This window comes from Strix uralensis, chromosome 4, assembly GCF_047716275.1.
Source record: "Strix uralensis isolate ZFMK-TIS-50842 chromosome 4, bStrUra1, whole genome shotgun sequence".
Taxonomy (NCBI): Eukaryota; Metazoa; Chordata; class Aves; order Strigiformes; family Strigidae; genus Strix; species Strix uralensis.
In genome coordinates this window covers 97,549,575-97,569,742 of record NC_133975.1, presented here as the reverse complement: position 1 = coordinate 97,569,742, position 20,168 = coordinate 97,549,575, and the positions used below count along the sequence as shown (strand labels likewise).

Below are 20,168 nucleotides of genomic sequence, written 5' to 3'. Positions count from 1 at the left end.
AGCAATATGATCAGCAGCTACAATTTACATATATACTACAAAACTCTAGTCTGTATGGAAACAAAAATATTGTAGGCCTGCAAGAGTTGAAGACACTGTGATTGTTTCTAGTCTAACCCATTAAAGGGGCAGTGCTACACCTCCTGCCTCCCATACAGCAAGTTAATATGAGTTTAGTTTATTACTCAATGGAAAAAAAAATACTGCAGCTATGGTTGTTTAGAGTGAAAACACTTTATTTTTTCAACCAAGTTCAAACTCAAAATTGCAGCCATGAGTGCCCACTTCAATTAGTAGGTATTAACAAAATGCATGAAAGGTTTTAAAGAGGTGGAAATTTTCACAATTGCTTCAAGATGAATAGCGTTAAATAGCTAGCCCTGTTTTATCTAGAATTTTCATCCTTCCCTTCCCACTTCTAACAATAGATACTCAGTATATTTAAACTAGAAGAGGAAGAAATAACATCATTAAGTGCTGAAGAATGAATGCATGGGGGTGGAAAAAATACTTGCATTTAGTCTCATTCTAAGTCATAAACCAAGCCATTTAACTAATACAGAATAAACATAAATTATTTAAAGAATAACAAGCACTAACAACACAAGCATACTCAATCTATTCTCTCAGGGAATCTTTATCTGTAGCCTACAATGATTACTATGTGTAGGAAGGTAGACTGAAGACAAAAATTAAAGTATGCTGTCTGGCTTTTACCAAGGCTATTATTAATAACTGCTTCATTTTTTTCCTCCTCTAATGCAACATCAGTTCAATATAAAGTTCCTCACACAAGAACCAACTGCTTTCATAAATTAAAGAATTTGCATTGTACAAAAGTTGGAGTAACTTCACACCAGTAGCATGATTTGCATGGGTTTGTATTCTGAAATAGTTGACTATGAACCACCTGTTTCCTTTTGTACCAGAAAACTGGGCATAAAAATAAAACTGCAAATCTCCACACTAAGACAGACATTCAGTCTTCTGTAAAACTGGAAGATCTGGCAAGATGAACTGGCAAAATCAACCACTTGCTAGTTTCAAAACGTAAGCTTTGCACAATATACTTCAAAGTTTCTACACGCAAAAATGTCCACCCTTTCAAGAAAAAAACCCAAAACAACACACCCAAATCAGCACTGCAGCATCCATCTTCAAAACCTTCAATGCAAAATGCATGAAGATTCATAACTTCAAACTTGCCTACTTCAGATAACTGAAAATGAAAATACAGCCTGCTTTAAGATACATATGGTATAATGCAGTGGGGCCAATGTCACTCTAGAAAATTTTTTGTCCTTTCCTGTTCTCCCATCCCTCCTGCACCCCAAGTGTTAAAACTGCAGCCCCTGACAACAATAAGGCAGCCTACAGAAAGGGAAAGATCATCTGAATTATCTCTCACTGCAAGCTCCTGGAGGCCTAATGCTTATTTTTTAATAGCAGCAAAAATTTGTAAGCACTATTAAGTAGCCTGGAACTGCAGTACCTGTGTGATACAAGAGTGTTTCACTGCAGAGTTCCCTCTTTACTAAGAGGTGTAACTCCTTCAAAATGGAACTATACATAATCATTAAGACATGCTAGCTGCTTCATACCCAGCTAATTAATGGGGTAGCTTTATCCATCGCCACTCTTCAGTAAGCTATCAGCAATACCTAAGCTTCAATTCTTACATTAACAGAATACTGGAGGGTTTTTTAGCTCTGCAGAAAGAGGTAGTTTGCCAGGCGGCTTCTTTAATTTCAGTTTAGGGGATGGGTAATCATAGTTCATGCTTCAAATAAAAACCCTTTCAGCAAAACAGCCTCAAGTACTCTCAGGAACACTGAGGCAAAAGACATAATTTTTCAAAGACATTAATTTCATATCAAGTGGTGTAACATCAACAGCAGCTTTGCTGAGGCATCCTTCATCCTCAAGTACATACATGTTTCTGCATCACAAGAACATACAGGATAAAGGATTAATTCTGCCTGCATCTTTTGACACATCCTAGAAACAGCATTTTCAGAAAGTATTGCTAATATTAGCATTTATGGACATGATTGTTCATAAACTTAATTCTTAGATTCATTGAGACAACTACATGGATTTCCTGAAGTTACACAGCTATTAAGACATTTTACTCATGTCACCTCTGAGCAGATATCATACATATACATTCTATTACAGCAGAACTGATTCCTAGCCATTTGAGAACTAAAGAGCATACAAGCTGATCCTGAACATCAAGCGTGAATAGTTTAAATGTTAAGCTCATGACAGAAAAATCATTTCGTAATGGAGAGACACCAGAATCCTGTTCTTATAGTCTAGTAGCTGCCTGAAAACAGTAAAAACAAAAATTAAAGGCACAGATACTAATGACTTAATGTTTAATACTGTATTATTGACGCTGTTGAAATACAACTTTTGGCAGTTAAAAATAATGCATTATTTTATTAGATATTTCTCAGTAACAATCCTGAAGTCAATCTTACCTTGCCACTAGAACAAAAGCACCATCCACAGTAACGATTTGGAATTCTGCATGTGGCCATGGATTTACATTATAAGCCCATGTATTTACACCTGCAGTAAAGGTGGATTTTTGAATACTAGAGTATTTCACTTTAATCAATTACAATGACTACTTTTTGTATTACCAGACCATTTTGTCTATTAAAAAAACAGGAGAAAAGAAGATCTGAGTTTCCATCACCTTTACAGTACTCTCCTTGAGGAACAGTCTAAGAGTTTCAGCAACTGCTACCCAAATCATGAAGCTAGTGTTTATGTTACTTTTACATTTAAGTGCTCAACAGAACAGTAAAGTAATACAAGAACATCTTCATACTGTAGTTCCTTTACATTTTTAATTGACAGCAAGAACATCTGAAAAGTAGCAAGTTCTATCTAAAACTCTTTTGAATGTGAAATCTCTAATGGTACGTAACAATTCTAGCAAAAAGAATTTGGCTATGTGCATATCTTGCTTGAGATTGTTCCACAGAGTTCTGTTTTGGGATGTCCCAGAAACTCTTCCCTGCAGCTGATGGCCCTGGGAAGCGCAAAGCCTTTGGTGGTTTAAAGAATATTCAAATAACCAAAAGCACCAAGTTCTGATGATGGATTTCCTAGTTGGCCTTCAGAAGTCAGCAATAACGATATGTAAATTCAATACAAAATGAAGCAACAGGAGGCCTAAAGCTGGTGACCACTACAAGAGTTTAAAATTCATTTTTTTAATCTGTAAAGCAAAAACCACTTGGGGCTATCAAAAGACTTCTCTCCTGCACGTCAATAAAAGTGCATATGCTTAACAACCCTTGTAAGTACTTAAGCTTAAGGAAGTAGACAAGGTGGTGATACATGCTGTGCACGTAGATTTATGTTTTAAGTGAACAGCTGGCACTTCATAAGTTTTAACTGGAAAACCATGCTTTCTAATCACAAAATAAGAAGAGGCAATAGGAAGCCTAAAATTCAAACTCCCTCAGAGCTATTAAGCTATAGCTTTTAAATTGAAATAGTACAGGATAGCAAGAGGGCACTAAAAGTTTATAGCTGTATTTTCAACGCTATTGTTGGTATGAATTTGCCATCACTGATCAGGTTAGAACTTGATTAATTCTGCAAAAGCTCTTTGTCAGTTTCTTAAAGGAGGTAGTATAAAAAGGGTGTGATTTGAATAACATGGCCTCATCTGGCTGTAAACATTTCAAACAATAGACATAAATATCTATGATAAAAAGTACTGTGAAAGAGATTATTCTAGAAATTCGTTTTATGAACTTGAAAAGAAAAACAGTAGATACATTTAATATATTTACTTATTTGCATGTCGTTTAAATGATACAGAACAAGATTACTGTGTTAGAAATCCACATACAATATAAAAACATTTGTTAGACATAAATTCACCATTCTGCTGACATTTGCAATAACTGTTTATCCAAGCTTAACTTCAGGTATTTATATTTTTCATACATGAATCTTTGTATATGTGCAATGTTTCATTAACTACACAATGTGAAACCCTGATTTTTGTAGTTTTTCATCACAATCTGAACATAATAGCTATTATTTGCATCTTAACACATTGGCTTTTTGAAACACTAGTAATTAAGGCATCTTTGCTGTATAGTTTCTCAATAGTGCAAACAAAAACTGTCTTTAATAATTTGATTAAAACATAGAAGTAACTGAATATTCCAAAGGTTTTTTTAATGTAATTGGAAGATAGTTGTGCATTCTGGAGTCCTCATGTGAAAGAAACATTTAAAAGCTCTTAATGCTGATTGCTTTTGTTGGTTCCTTATAACTGGTTCTGCTGTCTTGTCTTCATGACAGTATAATTCATCTTTTTTATGCGATGTTGTAGTAAAATACAGTAGCATTTAAATGAATACCTAGTAACTGAGTGAATCCCAAATGCAGCAAAGGCATACAGTTTTCATAGTGCACTTTCACCTCACTGAAGTAAAAGTTGCTCCTACTAGACATTTTTCCACTTCAATGTGAAGTAGATTGTTAGGATTTTGTTAGTGGTTTCATTAAACAGCTTGACAGTTCAGTTCTCTTCTGCCAGTATTTCTCAAAAGGCTTTTAGAAATAGTACATATTTCAGGGATACTTTAGGGGATTGTTTTACCACATAAGCACACGTAGTTTCCCAATCATGTCAGTGTAGCTGTAATAAATAAGCATTTACATCCTAGAAAGAAAAAAAAGAAGAAAGTGTTTGTCACATTACTTATAGCTGTAACATTGACTGTATGTCTGAGGCAGGGCAACCAATCAGGACCATAATACAAGAATAATTATGTTTAGGCCAAATTTCAGAACAAGTTATCTTCAAGATTACTTTCAATGAATGCTTTCAATAGTATTTCTTTATGTACTAAAAAGCCAGCAAGAGCAGTGGGATTAGGTTTCCAAACTCATCAATTTAGTCTGTTGTACCACTGCTCCCTGCATGCATAGGAAAGAAAAACATCATGATGAGATCATGTAGTTGAAACATGTTTAAGAGTGATATTCCTTCACCCCATCCCTCCAGCATTCTTGTATTACTCCTTTTGCTCATGACTTGTTCAGGTGGCCTTGGTTACAGTCTATCCGAATATACATTAAGAAGTATATTAAGAATCCTAGAGAAACAAACTGATACTGGCTATAACTGCTATGTTGATCTACCAGAAGAACTAGGCCGTCTATGTTACAAGCTCCCAACGCTCTACCAGTTGGGAGTTAGAACTCAGTTCCTCTACACCCCTGCTGACAAACTCTGCAAGAAGTTTGTAATTATCCTTGTAGAGACATCAAAATTGAAGTCAGAGGTGCACAGTAGTCCCAGAAGAACAAGAAATAACTTGTTTGATACATCAAAGTGACAAATTCTGTAGCCATAGAATTATAGATTCCACAAAGCTCCTTCAGATGTCAGTAAAGCAGGCAATCTCCAAGTTATTCTCAAGCTCACTCAAATCCTGCACATAGCCAAGTGTCTGCTTTAAGTCCCTTCCATCTGTTCTGTCTACCTCTGTGTGGAGAAGTTTCTTACTCGGTGTAACTCTTGGCGCCCAACCTCAGAAAGCCATGATTTTAGAGATGAGTATCATGAGCAGCAAACCATGCATTTATCAGACACCCTCATTACATTACTGAGACCCCAGTGTACCAAGAAAGGCAAACAGGGATGCACTTCAGATGGAGACACTCTTCTGCTCTCCACAAACTCATTTTCTAAGCATTAGGCCAGCAATAAGCTTTAGAGTGTTTAGAATGTATGTTGTCACTCGCCCCAGTCACCTGATGTGCAAATGCTAACAACATTGCTGGGCTAAGATTCTCCACACTGCATTACACTTACAATAACGGGTACAGCAGATTTCAGAGAGAACACCTGTCCTTTCACAGTCCACCTACTCATCTGGGCCCTTTTTTACATCAACTTTAAGATTCTTACTATTAGCTATTTTATTATTAAAGAGATGCTTTCTCTATAAAGAAAGAAAAAAAGCATAAAAAATTTAATTGTTGGCATTCTAAACCACACTACTATTAGCACAGGGAATCCACTTCAGACTTCTGTAAAAATTGTGTGATATACTTGAGCAGTAGCGGAAAGTAAAAGGTGTTTATCTGTCAATAGTTTTGCATAAATAACATCAAATGAGAGGAATACTGCAAGTGATGCAATTATGTTCATTACTAAACACAACTGGAACTGGATTACCTTTGCTATATTACCAGTATATCCTGGAACCAGAGTAAGATGATTCTCCTGTTCCCATAATACACTTAATTGTTGTTTTAAAATATGAATATTTCTGAAAAAGAATGAACAACGCTTTATAACATATATACTACATTTCAGTAGACTTTTTAACAGAAACACATAATACTGCATATAGACTTAGTCTACATGATAAATATTGCCAGAATATCAGAAAAATTTTGACCCAACTTTTATTGCATTTGCATAACCTCTAATATGCTCTAATTTTAATACATATTTAATGCATATTCTAATTTTAATACATGTTCTACAAGTATTAAAACTCCAAGTTCCAAACACCACCTGTGTCTTAAGAACAGAAGAGCTTCTTAAGTGTTTTTAAGGTTTTACTTTTGAATTGTAATTTTCTTTCGTAGATAAGGTGTGCTCCTACTGATCAAAGTTAAAACAGATTTTGAGAAGGAATAAGCTACAGAAACACATTTAAGTACTTCCCAACACTATACTCACCCATCCTCTGCCTTTTCTGTATGTGCTGATAGTTCTGACCACCATCTTTTAATGACAGCCTGAAGCCAGTTTAAACCAACTATCACATATCTGTAACAACATATTTTACACATTATGCTTTTTCCCCTGCCTCCAGGTCAGCTGAAGTGTCAAGACAAATTGTTAAGCAACTTAGAAAGCAACACATTTTCTATTGTGGAAGAAAAAAAAATCTAGACAAATTGGCAAGTTTAAATACTTGCCTGTGTTCTCAGTTTCAAAGTGATAAATTGAAGCTCTTGTTGAAAGTGTAGAAAGTCTTCAGGTATTTTGCCTGAAAACTTTGCCTTGATTTCATGTTATAAAGCATATTAAAACCTTGGTGCTATTCTGTTTTATTGTTTAGGGTAACTAAATCTGCATAAGGCCAAAGCCAGTCCCCTCTGGTCCTTAATCTTGCAGAAAAGAGTCTTTGCACCACTGGTTTGTTAAAGGAGAAAGGCTCACAGGAAATCTCCCCTCCAGGTAGGTGTTCCCTGGGAAAGGCAGGGTTGAGAGAAGGGGCAGAGGGAACAAGAGTCAGAGGACTAAACACCATTAATTTCTAGGGCACTGCATTAGCCAGGAAGTAATAGTGTTTTGAAAACATCCAAAATTGATACTTACTCTTCATATTTGCTTTTAAGCAGTGATTTCACTAAAGGCAAGAGATCTACACAGCAGCCAACTGAAATATATGGTTTTTCTTCCTGTAAACTTAAAAAACAAGATGTTTCAGAGGTGCTTGAACTTCTGTGTTGTTATAATAGATTCTTATCCCCCACCTGCTTTTTGTTTGTACCTGTTCGTAAGCACAGGAAGGCAGTCTACTACTACTCCAAGATCCTGTATCCTAGAAACATTAAGAATAAAATCAGAAATGTTACTAGTAGAACACAGGTTGAAATATATACTTATTCATGAAATCATAGTGGAAGCACAACAAAGTTACAACATTTAAGGAACTTCTAAAAATACTGCAGCATGTTTGGGATTGCTACCACTTTAAGAATATAAAAGAACAGACACTCCATTTACCTCACTAAGTAGGCTACCAGTTCACTTATACTTCTCCTTCTCCAAAAGGTTAAAGCTACATTCAGCCTCAGATTCCTGCTGAAAAGAACTTGAGCCATAGTTTCATGGTCCTGAGAAACCTGTGTATTTTTAAAAATATAACAGAAGTTTACCACAAGTAGCCAGCAACAACACAATAAGCTGCTCTAATATAGTAATTTAGTATATGAAAATATACTTTCTACCTGTATGTTGATGAGTTTTTTTAGAAGTTTAGCTAACAATGGCCTTAAAAACACAGATTTCCTTAGAAGGGGGCACAAATAGATTATGAGTACTTTACCCAAAAGTTACAAGGTCTGTAGACACCTAAAGAGAGATATCTAATAATTAAACAGAGCATTCATGAGCATCATCCTGTAATTCTCACCAACTCTGAGAACTTTTTACTTAAACGCTTATTAATGTTGATGCAATTTAGACATTAAGTGATTACCTGTATTATTCTGAACTTTGACAGAAAAGGTTCATTTCTGAAAAAGCTTGTTCTTGGAATGAAGTTTAGGTATTTTGTTAAAATAGACCTTGGATTGTAATGAACACTGCAGCGCCACCCACATCTCTTAAACCAGTTAAACATCTGTGGCCTGTGATCTGGTCTTTACTTTCTCAGAGGATGAATCTTCCCCAGTCTTCATTTCTTTACCCTCTTTCTGCAACCTCTTTATTCTAGCTATTCTGCTGCTCCTTCCTTGAAAGCATCAAATTCAACGGAGTGAAAGAGTGCCACAGACTTGCACCCCCAGCCCACTGGACTCTCTGGACTCTCCCTTCATGGCAGCCCACGCTTGTAGTACCATGAAAAGTCAGCATGGAGATAAGTCTTCAATCTTATCTTCCCTGCCATACCTCACTTTAAACACGTGCAGGCCTCAATGGGTAACAAACATCTATGGTGACAGAAATGGAAACATCAACATTAAAGTGACTTAAATGGCCTTCACTGTCACAAGACCTGTTTCATATAAGTATCTGACCTTTTAGCCAGTTTCAGAAGCCCTGCAAGCATTCACCAGGTTTCACCAAGCAATCTTAGCAAGAAATAGTCTTCTACAAACACTTAAGTTAGTTTCACACACACTAAGCTGGTATCCTATCCTACCTCACCAGCTTATCCCCATCCATACATTTCACACTTCCACACTTCCATAAACATGCACGTGGCCATACATTGTGCCAGATCATGAAACCTAACCAGGTCAAAACAATATTTTCCTTTAGTGCTGGTACAATTTTAACCCAAACTAGCCTGGCAGATCTGAGGTTCTGTGCTGACACATACCTGGGGAAAACTGGCAGAACTACTGCTGCTGGCAACTGTATCACCGTAAACTGACAGATAAAGACTGTAAATCACAAGACCTGAGCCGGTCTATATGTTAAGAAAAATTAATCTGAGAACTTTCACAGCTAACCACATAAAGAAACTACCAGGAATACCTTTATTTTAAACTAACGTTTCTTTAAACTCTACTTACCTCTGAAAAAAATCCACTATATTTGGATGAGGGGCCTTCTGTTTGAGATGAGCCAGAGTCACTAGAATTCAGCAAGTGTGTACGACTGTCGTGCAGTTTTGCTGGCAGATTCCCTGCACAAGCCAGTTCATTTTCTTTATTTGCCATGTCACAGCCCCTAGATTTAGGGAACTGTTTCTTTCTGTAACAAGGCTTTGGAGAATAACAATGAACTTTTCTTTTACAATATACTACTTTGAAAAGAGAGAGGGGACTGGCCACCGTTTTTCCAACTGTTATTCTGCAATAATAAAGCAGTATTTTAGTGAAAGTTACTCTAAACCTAAGCAAACTTTGTGTTATTAAAATATATCATTATGAATTGAGCAGTCAACTTGCAAAAACATTTTATTCCCAAGATACATGTTCATGACATTTGGGTTATCAGAAGAGCTACCACCAATATTTTTCTCCTGCTTTTATTAATTCAAAGACTCATCATTATGGAAAGAGACACAAGAACCAAGTATTGTCAGTAAAATTAAGACCTATCTTCCATTTGTGTCTGCTTGGGTGTTGTAATAGATTTAAACTGCTTCTTCCTCCCTACCTCCCTCTCACTTGAAACTCAGACTCTACACAGAACAGTCCTCCTACCTGTTTGTGTATGAAGCCAGCTGTTTTGGAGATTTCTTACCCTGGGAGAAAGGAAATAGAGAAGAAGAAAAGCTGTATTACTAAGAAGGTTCAAACACTCCCACAGTTTGTCAAAAAAGCCCTGCTTTGCCATGGCCCAAGTTTACCACAGATTCCCTCCCTTCCACCTACGCTTCCTATTCTGCAACTAAAGCACAGCTACATTAACCCTCCTATAATGTTCAAGCATTTCACAGTGACCTATAGATGAACAAGCTCTGCCACAGCTGTCCTTGGAGCACCACGGTCAGCTCTAGGTTATCTTTGGCAAGGGGTGCGATTGTGACAGAGATTCTTTAGCTACTAGCAAGCTAAAAACCGTGGCTAATATAAAAAGCCTACTGGAATCTGATGGCAAAATTGCATTACTTGTCCATCACATACATTTAAAGGCCCACAATACAGCAGATGCTGATATTGGGAAGGGTGACAGCAAAACATTTCCCCACTAAAGCACAACAAAAAAATCAAGACTGCTGTAGACAACATCAGCTTGATTATCCTGAATTCATTCATATGAAACAGATTAGCATCCCGACACCAATTAGGCTGCATAGAACAGTGATATACTAGAGGAATCACAAAATTCATTCAGGGTTGTGCCACACAGATTAGCAAAACCTTTGAAAATTAAGCAACACGATTTGAAGATGAATTTCTAAAGATTTTTTTTATACAGCAGTCTTCAATGTTTTAGAGCTCTGCGTAATGAAGAGCAGTTGAACTGTGACATTCTGGTCTACTTTTTCATTAGTAAACAAATTATTTAAAAAAGCACTAAGATGCTCATTAGAAATATGTATTTTCATATAAACAGTTACTACATTCATACTGCAGGCATTTCAACTTGAAAATTTATACTACTGTTAAAATTTACATTGTGCACATCAGCAAAACAATGCTATGATTTTTTTTTGTTAACACTGTGTCATAAAAATCACGTGAGTTTTAAAACATAATTTCAGCAAGCAAGCAGACAGAGTATACTGGCATCTTCATCACTTTCTGAAGCAATGTTACAGCAAGTTTATCTCCCTAGTGTTTCCTTTGCACTCCACTGCCTTACTCTTCAGCTAGTAACACAGGTAAGGGGTTATGAGAAAATGCTTCTGACCAACAAGAGTCCAGTGAAAATATATGTGTTACTAGACAGTGTGGTAGATGAAGCTGTATGCTAACAAGATGACGGTTCCATTTCAATAAAGGTATTTCACCCACCTCACCTCTCACTTGTGCCATGTAGCTCTTTTGGCAAGTGAGAACTTTCTAATGATAGAATTCCGCTACTGAAACAGTTCTTGGCTACACTGCAGCAAAGCAGGCATGAGTAAAACCATATCAGTACCCACTGCTCCCGTGGACAATACAATGCATGTATCTGTGCAGTCACTGCCTGTGCCTATTAAAATGCATAGTTTTCATAATATAATTGCTGTTCAAGCTAACATTCTATTCAACATCTAAACATGAAATGCCCAATAGTGCTGTGCTTCTAGTGTTAGACTGCTCAGAACTATGAACTTGCTTGAATGCTTACTTCAGTTTCAGAGGACATTAAAAAACTGTCAACAAAACAGCTTACCTCCTTCATGATCTTTTTAGTGGAAGAAGAGATTCTTTTTCTGGAGAGATCAATGGGATGCCCTTCGATATGCAATACTTTCTGTTTTTGAACATTGTGGGCTTCAGATGCCATAATCTCTCAAATCACTGTTTGAGGGAAAGATATATAGTTATATTTTCTAAAACATTCAGTCAACTTTCTTTAAATGCAGCTGGTAAAACCAGTTAAAAGAGTTCAATTATTCACAAGATGCTCCCATCATATAAATAACTCAAGACATCATCCTTCATTAAACATTAGCCGGAGGCCTTATCATTAGTAACATGCTGATAAGCACTTCAAATTTTATTTTTTTTTCCTGGAAAACTAAATAGAAGGGAACAAAAACAAGTCTCCCAGCAGAAACAAAGGCAGAGATCTTGCTTTCAGACCAGCTTGGTACACCTGCACTGAGGGGTGCCATTCAAACAACAATAAGGCGATTTATGGGACTTTCCTCCACATCTCACACTATGAATTTCATCTGCCACCCAGAGAAAAAGTATTGGTCCCACAACTGTTGTCAACTGAGGAAAGACAGCTAAATAAAAATAATTCCTGTTCTTGAGGAAGAAGGCAAACTTCATCAAAATAGCAAAGGTTAAAAAAAAAATGGAGGTGAAAGATCTCCCTTTAATTTATTGGCAAATCCACTCCCTGCCCATTTTTTCAGCATATAACTGGCTATTTTTAATATATATAAAAAAATCTTTATTCCACAGTTAACCAAAACATCTACAGTACTTTGTCCTGAAGTATGCAAATCATAGAATTAAAAATCAAAACCAAGATTGACACAGTTGTACATACGGTTTTGCATTCTTTTGTAAGCAATTCAGAAAATCCATTGCTTGAGACTGGACTCAAAAACTACATCATCATGGAGCACTACTCTTAAAACCTTTTAGCAAGACATCCTACCTTACTTTTAAAAACCTACCACTTGCTTTAATTTTATTGTTTTCCCCTAAACAGCAAAACTCTGGTCCCAACATGAGTGCCCCAATCTCTCCCCTCCACCTTTAGTACCAGCAGTCCTATCCCTTTTCTTCTATGTAGCAGATTTATCCCACATAAAGAACTTCAGTATTTAAAACACTAAGGGAGCACTGAAAAAGCCAGATGGGAAACAGCTTATTAGCACAGAACATCTTTCAATGCAGTAGCTAAAGGCCATCAAATAAAACAAACAGGTGGCAGGCGCAAAACAAAGTAGAAGGTGTATTCTTCACATAATGCATATTAAATTCTATATTGTGGGATACAGCAAAAGCAAAAAAAATACTCTGCAAATGCTTAAGTTTTCTTCAGAACAGGATTAGTACTAAAGAATCTCATTTGAGATCTCTCTCTCAAAAATGAAGATTTACTGACAGAAACCCTTACCCTGTAAAATGGGAACATGAAGCCCTCAGACAAATGACTTCAGCAAGCATTGCAAATGGCAGCATTATTTAGGGCAAGACCTTTAACAGTTGGTGGTCCACACTTTTCCAGATACAAGGCCGGCTTAAGACTGGTTTATTAATTTGACTCTTCTCCTGCATACTATGGGATGGTGAAAGAATAGTTGTCACTCTGTGAGGTCTCCAAACTTCCAAGGCTTCCAGCCACCAGGCTTATAAATAGATAGTATTTTTCTTCTGAAGTTTAAAAGAAGCCACAAGAATAAAGAACTTCTCCTCTACTTATCAGACTGGTTAAAACCATTATTTGGACTCAAAACGGGCCATACATTAAGATTTGAACTTAGAGCACAACACAAAGGAAACAACTAAACTTTTGAAGAAAAGTCCAACCCAACAACCCTAAAATCCAAACAAATCCAGCCTTATATTCAGGCTAATGATGAAGGCAGAAAGCTAGGAGGACTTAGAAAAATCTGGGGTTTTTCGCATCCCATTTGAGAATGTGGCTGAGGGGAAACCAATAAACTCCATAAGAATAGTGAGGGCATCCTGCAGTCACCAGAGCTAAACCCCATAGAATCATCCCATCAGATGCTAAAAAAAACCCCAAATCCATAATCTCTGTTCCTGAATAATTTTTGTGACTACTCCCATGATACACTGAGAGATTACAACTCTTCATGCAGAAGAGTGACCTCTCCTTACTTGTTTAATAAATGATCTCAAACTACCCTCCTCTTTCATGCTAAGCAGTAAGCAGGAATCTGATCTCCAGTATCTTAAGACAGCACTGTTAAACTAGAAAGCTTTTTACTTAATAGAAGTGTAAATATTAGAAGGCTAGAAAGAAATGTCTTATCAAGGAAACAATTAGCATACCAGTGTTTAATAATGGGCTCTAAAGAGCCTAAAACAACATCTCAGAATACCTGGAGCTATCTGAACTAGAGCTATTATCCTGGAGGGAAGTTCCCTACAAAAAATTGGACACTACCAATTCTTTCTTTAAAGACTGGGAACAGAAACCCAAAAGACCAACAGATGATCAGATATAAAGGAACCTCTGATGAAATGAGGTAAAACTGAAGTAAAATCCTTATGTCTGTGTTCAGTGTCGTACAGTTTGGAGAGGTTTCCATAGTTTAACCTGTTTTGTGAGGGTCTCTGATGATGCAAAAAGCAGCAGTGAACATACATACAAGCAGTGACATGAAATAGCTGTGATGTAAACCAAGGTGCAGAACCTTTCCCTTTGAGCTGACAAAGCACCTAAAGAAATCACCTGTGGAAAATACAGTCAGTATTTAAAGACGGCCTCAAGAAAGATCCACACTGACATTTGTTGTGCAAAATAGTAAACAACGTAATCAAGAATAGAAATATTTGATACAAATAATATATTGGGAGAGATTCAACCTGGCTGTCGTGAAGGCAAGCCCTGCCTTGGATTTCATTGAGAGTATGAAGTATAGTACAACATGGCTAAAGGACAGCTGAATTACAGAGTCTGAGATTCCAAAAAGCTTCCAGAAGTCCCTCACTTAAATCTCAAGGAAACTAAGCAACCAAGTGATAAGAAGGAAAATTTCTGCATTGAGAAATAGTTAAGAAACAGTCATAAACTAAGTGGTTCCCACACTGAAGGCAGCCACCACAGGAACACTGCAGAAAATCTGCATTGGTTCATGCTGTTCGATATATTCACGGTTTACCTCACAAAGGGGATGAGTAGTTAAATGACAAAGACCACTGACAATACAAAGTTATACCAGACACTGAAGATGAGGGTTAACTGAAGAATTAGAGAAGGACTGTGATGTACAGTAAGCAGAAACAATAATTTTAGATTAATATAAAGCAAAGCCTGAGTGTCTGCAGGCATGAGGAAACTCTGGGTTCCCATAAAAAATATCACAGGCTCTGAGCTAATAATTGCCACCCACAACAAGATCTGGATATATGACAGTTTAGATCATTTGGATCGCTAAGTGCTCCATATGGATCAATAAATAGTTAGAAAAATAAACAGAACACTGTTGTGACAGCATATAGAACTCATTTGTGCCTGTGTTTCAAATACTGAGTGCAGGTTTAGCCCTCATCCCTTCAAAAAAACCCCCAGAAAACTCAAAAGACTCTAAGTAAAAAAGAGCTCAGACAAAGGGAAGTTAAAAACCAGTATTGAACACTTTCCACACAATTAACTGAATAGATCAAGCCTTTTCAGTCTGGAAAGGAGGCTACTTACAGCAGAGGGGGGAAACAAGACAACGGTCTACAAAATGAATGGCTTGGTGAAGCTGCATAGAGATTATTCACTGTCTTGCCCAATATAAGAATGACGGGTCAAATGACAGTAGCTGAAGGCAGGTTCAAAACTAACAAAAGGAGGTGGCTCTTTGAGCAAATTATAATCAAGCTGAACTTGCCACAGGATGTTGAGGACCCAAATGTTTACATGGGTTCCAGAGCAGACTGCAAATTCATAAAGACAGACATTGAAAGTGATAAAATATAGAAACACAATCCAGATAGCTCAGACAGAGCAGAACACAAACAGAAGAATCTGGTACATCCAAACCTAATACTGCTATAATAAACTTAGTCCACATCTCAAAAAAACTGCTTCCAAAGGCTTAGTAACACATGATAAAATGCTAGCTGGCCAGCAATTAAAAAGACAAATGCTAGAAGATGAAAGGCACTTTACAACTTCCATTTCCTATCTGCTATCAGATGATCTCATCTAGGGATAGCTAATTAGACACTACCACCCACGGTTATTTTGGGATATATACAGAGGATTTTAAAACTGACATTGGGTACTAATTTGTAGAGGACCAAACAACCTATACCTTAATGTCTTGAATTTTTGACTATGCCCTTGTGATGACCACAACTAGTTGTAGTTGTTCAGAACAATCTCTTCTACCATCTCATTAAGGCCAGTGCAACTCCTTTGCTGTACAGAATTTTAACTAAGGATAGAATGCAAGTCCCTTCAGTTCTGCCTTAGCCCTTCACCATATAAACCTAAACTGTTTTACAACTTAACAAAGCAGACTGCAAATCCGAACAGAGATGCACCATTTCATTACAGTGATAGGCTCACATTCCACCAATCTCCCCTGTCCTATGGATGACTTCTCAGAGCAGATGCCAACCCTCCTTCCCCTCCTTTTTACTCTCCTCAATTTTCAGGAAACAGGACTAGAATAACAGCAGCCATATATTCTGGTAAATCAGCTCATTTGTCCCCACAGTCAATAGACAGTACCTGGGCAAAGGTTTCTTGATGGCTCTACTGCTATTTTCTAACTCTGATCTCTCCCAGATGCAATACAACTCTTCAAGTCATACCAGAATCAAGCAAAGAAAGTCAGCATTAAAAAGGCTTTCAAGTGCATATCTATCAAAGGCAAGTATTAACAACTCTGCCACTCCCTCCCATCGTCCTGTGTTCTGGGCACGGCCCCCAGAGAGGGACAAACTTTTCTTCATGTGTTATGTAATCTACACATGTATTAACATAACATTAATTTCTTACAGAACACAGACTGGAGTACTTTGTACAACAGCAAAGCAAATGTAGAATAGTTAGATTCTTAAGTCATCAGCAATACCCTATAAAAGAAATATTCTTTCTGTCCTACTCTTTGTCCAAACAACTGTTTTTTTCCTGTAGCGTTCCACATCAACTAGCAACTGCAGATGTTCCTGTGACTCTCCCCCACCCCATATTAAATCAAGTGCAAGTTCAAGGATGACAATATCAAACTCAGATGAAAGAGTTAATTAATTGTTATTCCCCAAGGAGGGGAGTTCATGCTTTGAAAGCATTCAAAATAGGTATACATCAGGGAACCAGCACTGGTCAACTAATCACACTAGTCATTACCGGATTTAAAATCCTCATGAGAAACTTCCAAGAATGGTTATTCCAAATTTACTTCCAAAAGGGTAATTTGTCTACAAAAATAAATTAGCACTATCTTATGATGCAGAAGTGATTCTGTAAGCTTGGCATAATTTCCTTTCATTTTAACTCTGACAAATGTTACAGAACCCATCTGCCTCTCAGTTTTAGATGGTTTCTACATCCTTTGAATATAAAACAGGTTGTGTTTAAAAAAAAACCCCTTTTTTTTTTAAGGAATTTATGCCCCTGACAATTCACCAGGTGTTAAATACTGAATTCTCCTCAAAAAAGTAGAGTTCAAGATTCTAAGGAGTATGCTAATGAAAAATTTTCCTGCAACACTGTAAGAAGTGTGTCTTCTATGCCAGCAGGACACAATTTTTTAACATGCTATACTTGTCAGGCCTTTTGTTCCAGTTTAAAGTATCATGTATGGACAAAAATTACAGGAATTTCATTAAATTTGTAGTGGTGACAAATACTATTTGAGTAACTAGTTATGGTAAGTTAGCTTATTCCTACAATTAAAGCTCATTTTCCTATTACTCTTACATATGGAATTTGTATGTGGCCCACTGGCACAAGCAGTCATAATGAACCTCTGAAAGTGACCACAAGTCAGAGTTCGGTTAAGTTTACTGGGGATGAAGCCAGGTGTGAGTTACCTCTCCTTGTGAAGCCAGCCTGAAAATCTAATGTCTGAACATTATTCACATTCTGGAAAAAATATTCTCTAGAAAAAAGACAAACAAATACCCGGTTTTCTGCATCTGGACATACCATTTACAGATACGTTAAGCTTCTATAAAGTAGTATTACTTGTCACTGTTCTAGTTCTTTCTAAAGTCATCATTCACTAGCGAAAAGATGCTTCTACCTGTTGATTTTCACTTATGAACACCATAGGAATAATAAGGTTGTAAAAGTTCTATTATTAACATTATCTGAGAGTCATTATATAGGAAATAAAGTTCCAGTACACTGAAGCTCCCACACTAATATTTCACACAAAACTTTAAGAAACTACTCATAAAATTAAAAATACAATAAATTTGTTTCAATTCATTGCTCAATCCAAAGAGCTTCAAAAACCTGCAACAAGAATTTTAAATTCAAACCTAGAGAAAGACATAGACTCAAGCTCCAAACTTAGTGGAGAGATGGGTACCCACCTCAACCCCACTTGGCTGAAAATAGTCTGTGACTACATTTCCCATAGTTTGGGATCACACAACTTTTTTGTTACTCTCAACTAAACTTATATTATTGACTGTGGTCTGTGTATAGTATTTAAAAAGTCTTACCCTGGGACTGACATACAAAACTGTTCAAATTTTAGAAAGCTTATTTAAATTATTCAAAATGGAAATATATTGAAAAGTGAAGTTTCAAAACTGGGTGAGAGAAAGAATACATATACACTACTATAATAGTACATATGCATCAGTGTGCTCACATATGATTTAATATATACATTAAAAACACCTTAATATTTTTTAAGACAATATAATGAAATTTTGAGTTATAAAGTTTAGGAATTTAAACCAATGGTAACTTGAGTTCAATGAAACAATATTACAGAAATTTTAATAAAAACTATATGCACTGATAATAAGAAATTAAAGTGACAGCTTTTGACCAGCACAATTTGTTCTTTCCAACCAGCAAGGCCAAAGAGGCACTAACCTGCCTTCTGCTGCTAAACAGGGGCAACTATTTTTTTTTTTTCCATTTCCTGATTAGAGCCAGAGAATAGAAGGAACAAAAAACCATGGGAGTGGGAAAAGCAAAATTCATGTTCCAAGAAAAGTTACAAGAAAGCTATTTTTTAAGCAAGTTGACTTAACCTTGCTCCAAAGCAAAGCATGTTACAAAAAACAGCAACAAAAAGTTTCTAAAACTACCTCCCTAGCTCTCTCCTTAACAGCTCTCATTATTCAGAATTTTTTTATTTTAGATGTACATTCAACAATATGCTAAACTACTCCAGCACAATAGTGGAAAAAAAAAAAAAAGCTTTTTAGCAAAGTAATTAACACAGGATCTGATCTTCAAGCATCTGAAGATTCCCCCGCCCCCCCCCGCCTTTTTTCCCACTGGAATCTGTCACACCCAGGGAATAAAATCCGTCAGCAGGCCTCACACCCAGCTTGTTATCCTCCCTTTCGGAGCACTCAAGCCTTTCCTACTCGCCTTGCATTTATCTACCGTTGCACACGCTCGCTTTGAGTTGTGGCCGATATCACCATTTTAGAATAAACCCGTCCGAACTCGCAGGCTGGAGACCGCGGGCACTGAAGCCAGCTGTGCCGCAGGCCGGTCGGTGCCCGGGGTGGGGGCGGGGGGGAGTCCCCGCACCGCCGCGCCCGAGGTCTCCGCGATGCCGGCCAGGGGCCGCCGCGGGAGCGGCGAAGAGGCAGCGCCGCTGCCCCACCGGCGGCCCGCCCGCAGCCCTCGGCCCACACGCCGGGCGGGGCGCCCCGGAGCCGCCCCTGGCCCCGGCGAGGCAGAGTGCGGCGCGGGCCGCGCCGCCCGCCCCGCTCCGCTCCGCTCCGCTCCCCCAGAGCCGGCGGGGAGGCGGAAGGCCTCTCCGGAGAGCCCCTCGCCCCCCGCTTCCCAGCGGCCGGAGCCGCGCCCCGGGCCACGAGGCACCTCGCCCGCGGCCCCGGGAGCCTTCGCTCCCCCTCCCCCGCCACTCACCCGCTGCTCATGGTACCGGGCCGGGCCACGCCGAGGGAGGAGGAGGAGCCACGGAGCCCTACCGCCGGGGCCCAGCGCCCCGAGCCTGCGCCATTCAAACAGCGCCGCGCTGCATGCTGGGCCAGGGCCTGGGCCAGGGCCTGGGGCTGGCCCCGCCCCGCCCCGCCCCGCCCCGCCCCGCCCCACCCCGCCGCGCCGCGCCGCGCCGGGCGCGCACGCGGCGCCCTCTGGCGTCTGGCTGGCGCCGCGCCGCGCCTCGCCTCGCCTCGCCTCGCCTCGCCTCGCCTCGCCTCGCCTCGCCCCTGCGACGGGGCGGCTTGATGGACGAAGCTCCGCGGCCGCCGGCTCCGCGTTGGGCCAGGCCGCTCGGCAGCGCGGCGCTGCCTTCCTAAGGCCCGGCCCCCAGGCTGCCGCAGCCCCCCTGCCACAGGCCGCCTCCGTCCGCTCCCGCCTAGCGGCCTGTGCCGACTGCCCCGGGGCCGCCAGCCCCCTGCCCTGAGCGCGCCTTACCCGTGCCAGTCGGGTCCAGCTTGTTGTGCGGAAAAGCTCC

At 38.9% G+C, this 20,168-nt stretch overlaps 1 protein-coding gene across 1 annotated transcript; it reads right to left on the bottom strand.

Annotated features, from left to right (window-relative positions):
* Positions 1 to 209: 209 nt before the first annotated feature.
* On the bottom strand, positions 210 to 19,747 carry KATNBL1 (katanin regulatory subunit B1 like 1). Its single transcript, XM_074868151.1, has 10 exons — positions 19,619 to 19,747; positions 11,570 to 11,697; positions 9,949 to 9,989; positions 9,313 to 9,592; positions 7,796 to 7,914; positions 7,560 to 7,610; positions 7,385 to 7,474; positions 6,740 to 6,829; positions 6,227 to 6,320; positions 210 to 4,702 (listed from the first exon to the last, which is right to left on the bottom strand). The coding sequence occupies exons 2-10, from the start codon at positions 11,681 to 11,683 to the stop codon at positions 4,670 to 4,672; spliced, it is 912 nt and encodes a 303-aa protein (XP_074724252.1). The 5' UTR covers positions 11,684 to 11,697; positions 19,619 to 19,747; the 3' UTR covers positions 210 to 4,669.
* Positions 19,748 to 20,168: the final 421 nt, after the last annotated feature.

Bases quoted from the DNA above. Each gene is read 5' to 3' on its own strand.
- KATNBL1 (XM_074868151.1), bottom strand. From the start codon at position 11,683: ATGGCATCTGAAGCCCACAATGTTCAAAAACAGAAAGTATTGCATATC. The intron at 7,611-7,795 runs GTAAATGGAGTG...TAATGTTTCTAG, and splicing joins CTGGTAGCCTACTTAGTGAG to GATACAGGATCTTGGAGTAG. The intron at 4,703-6,226 runs GTAATCCAGTTC...TTTTCTTTCTAG, and splicing joins ATACTGGTAATATAGCAAAG to GATGTAAATGCTTATTTATT.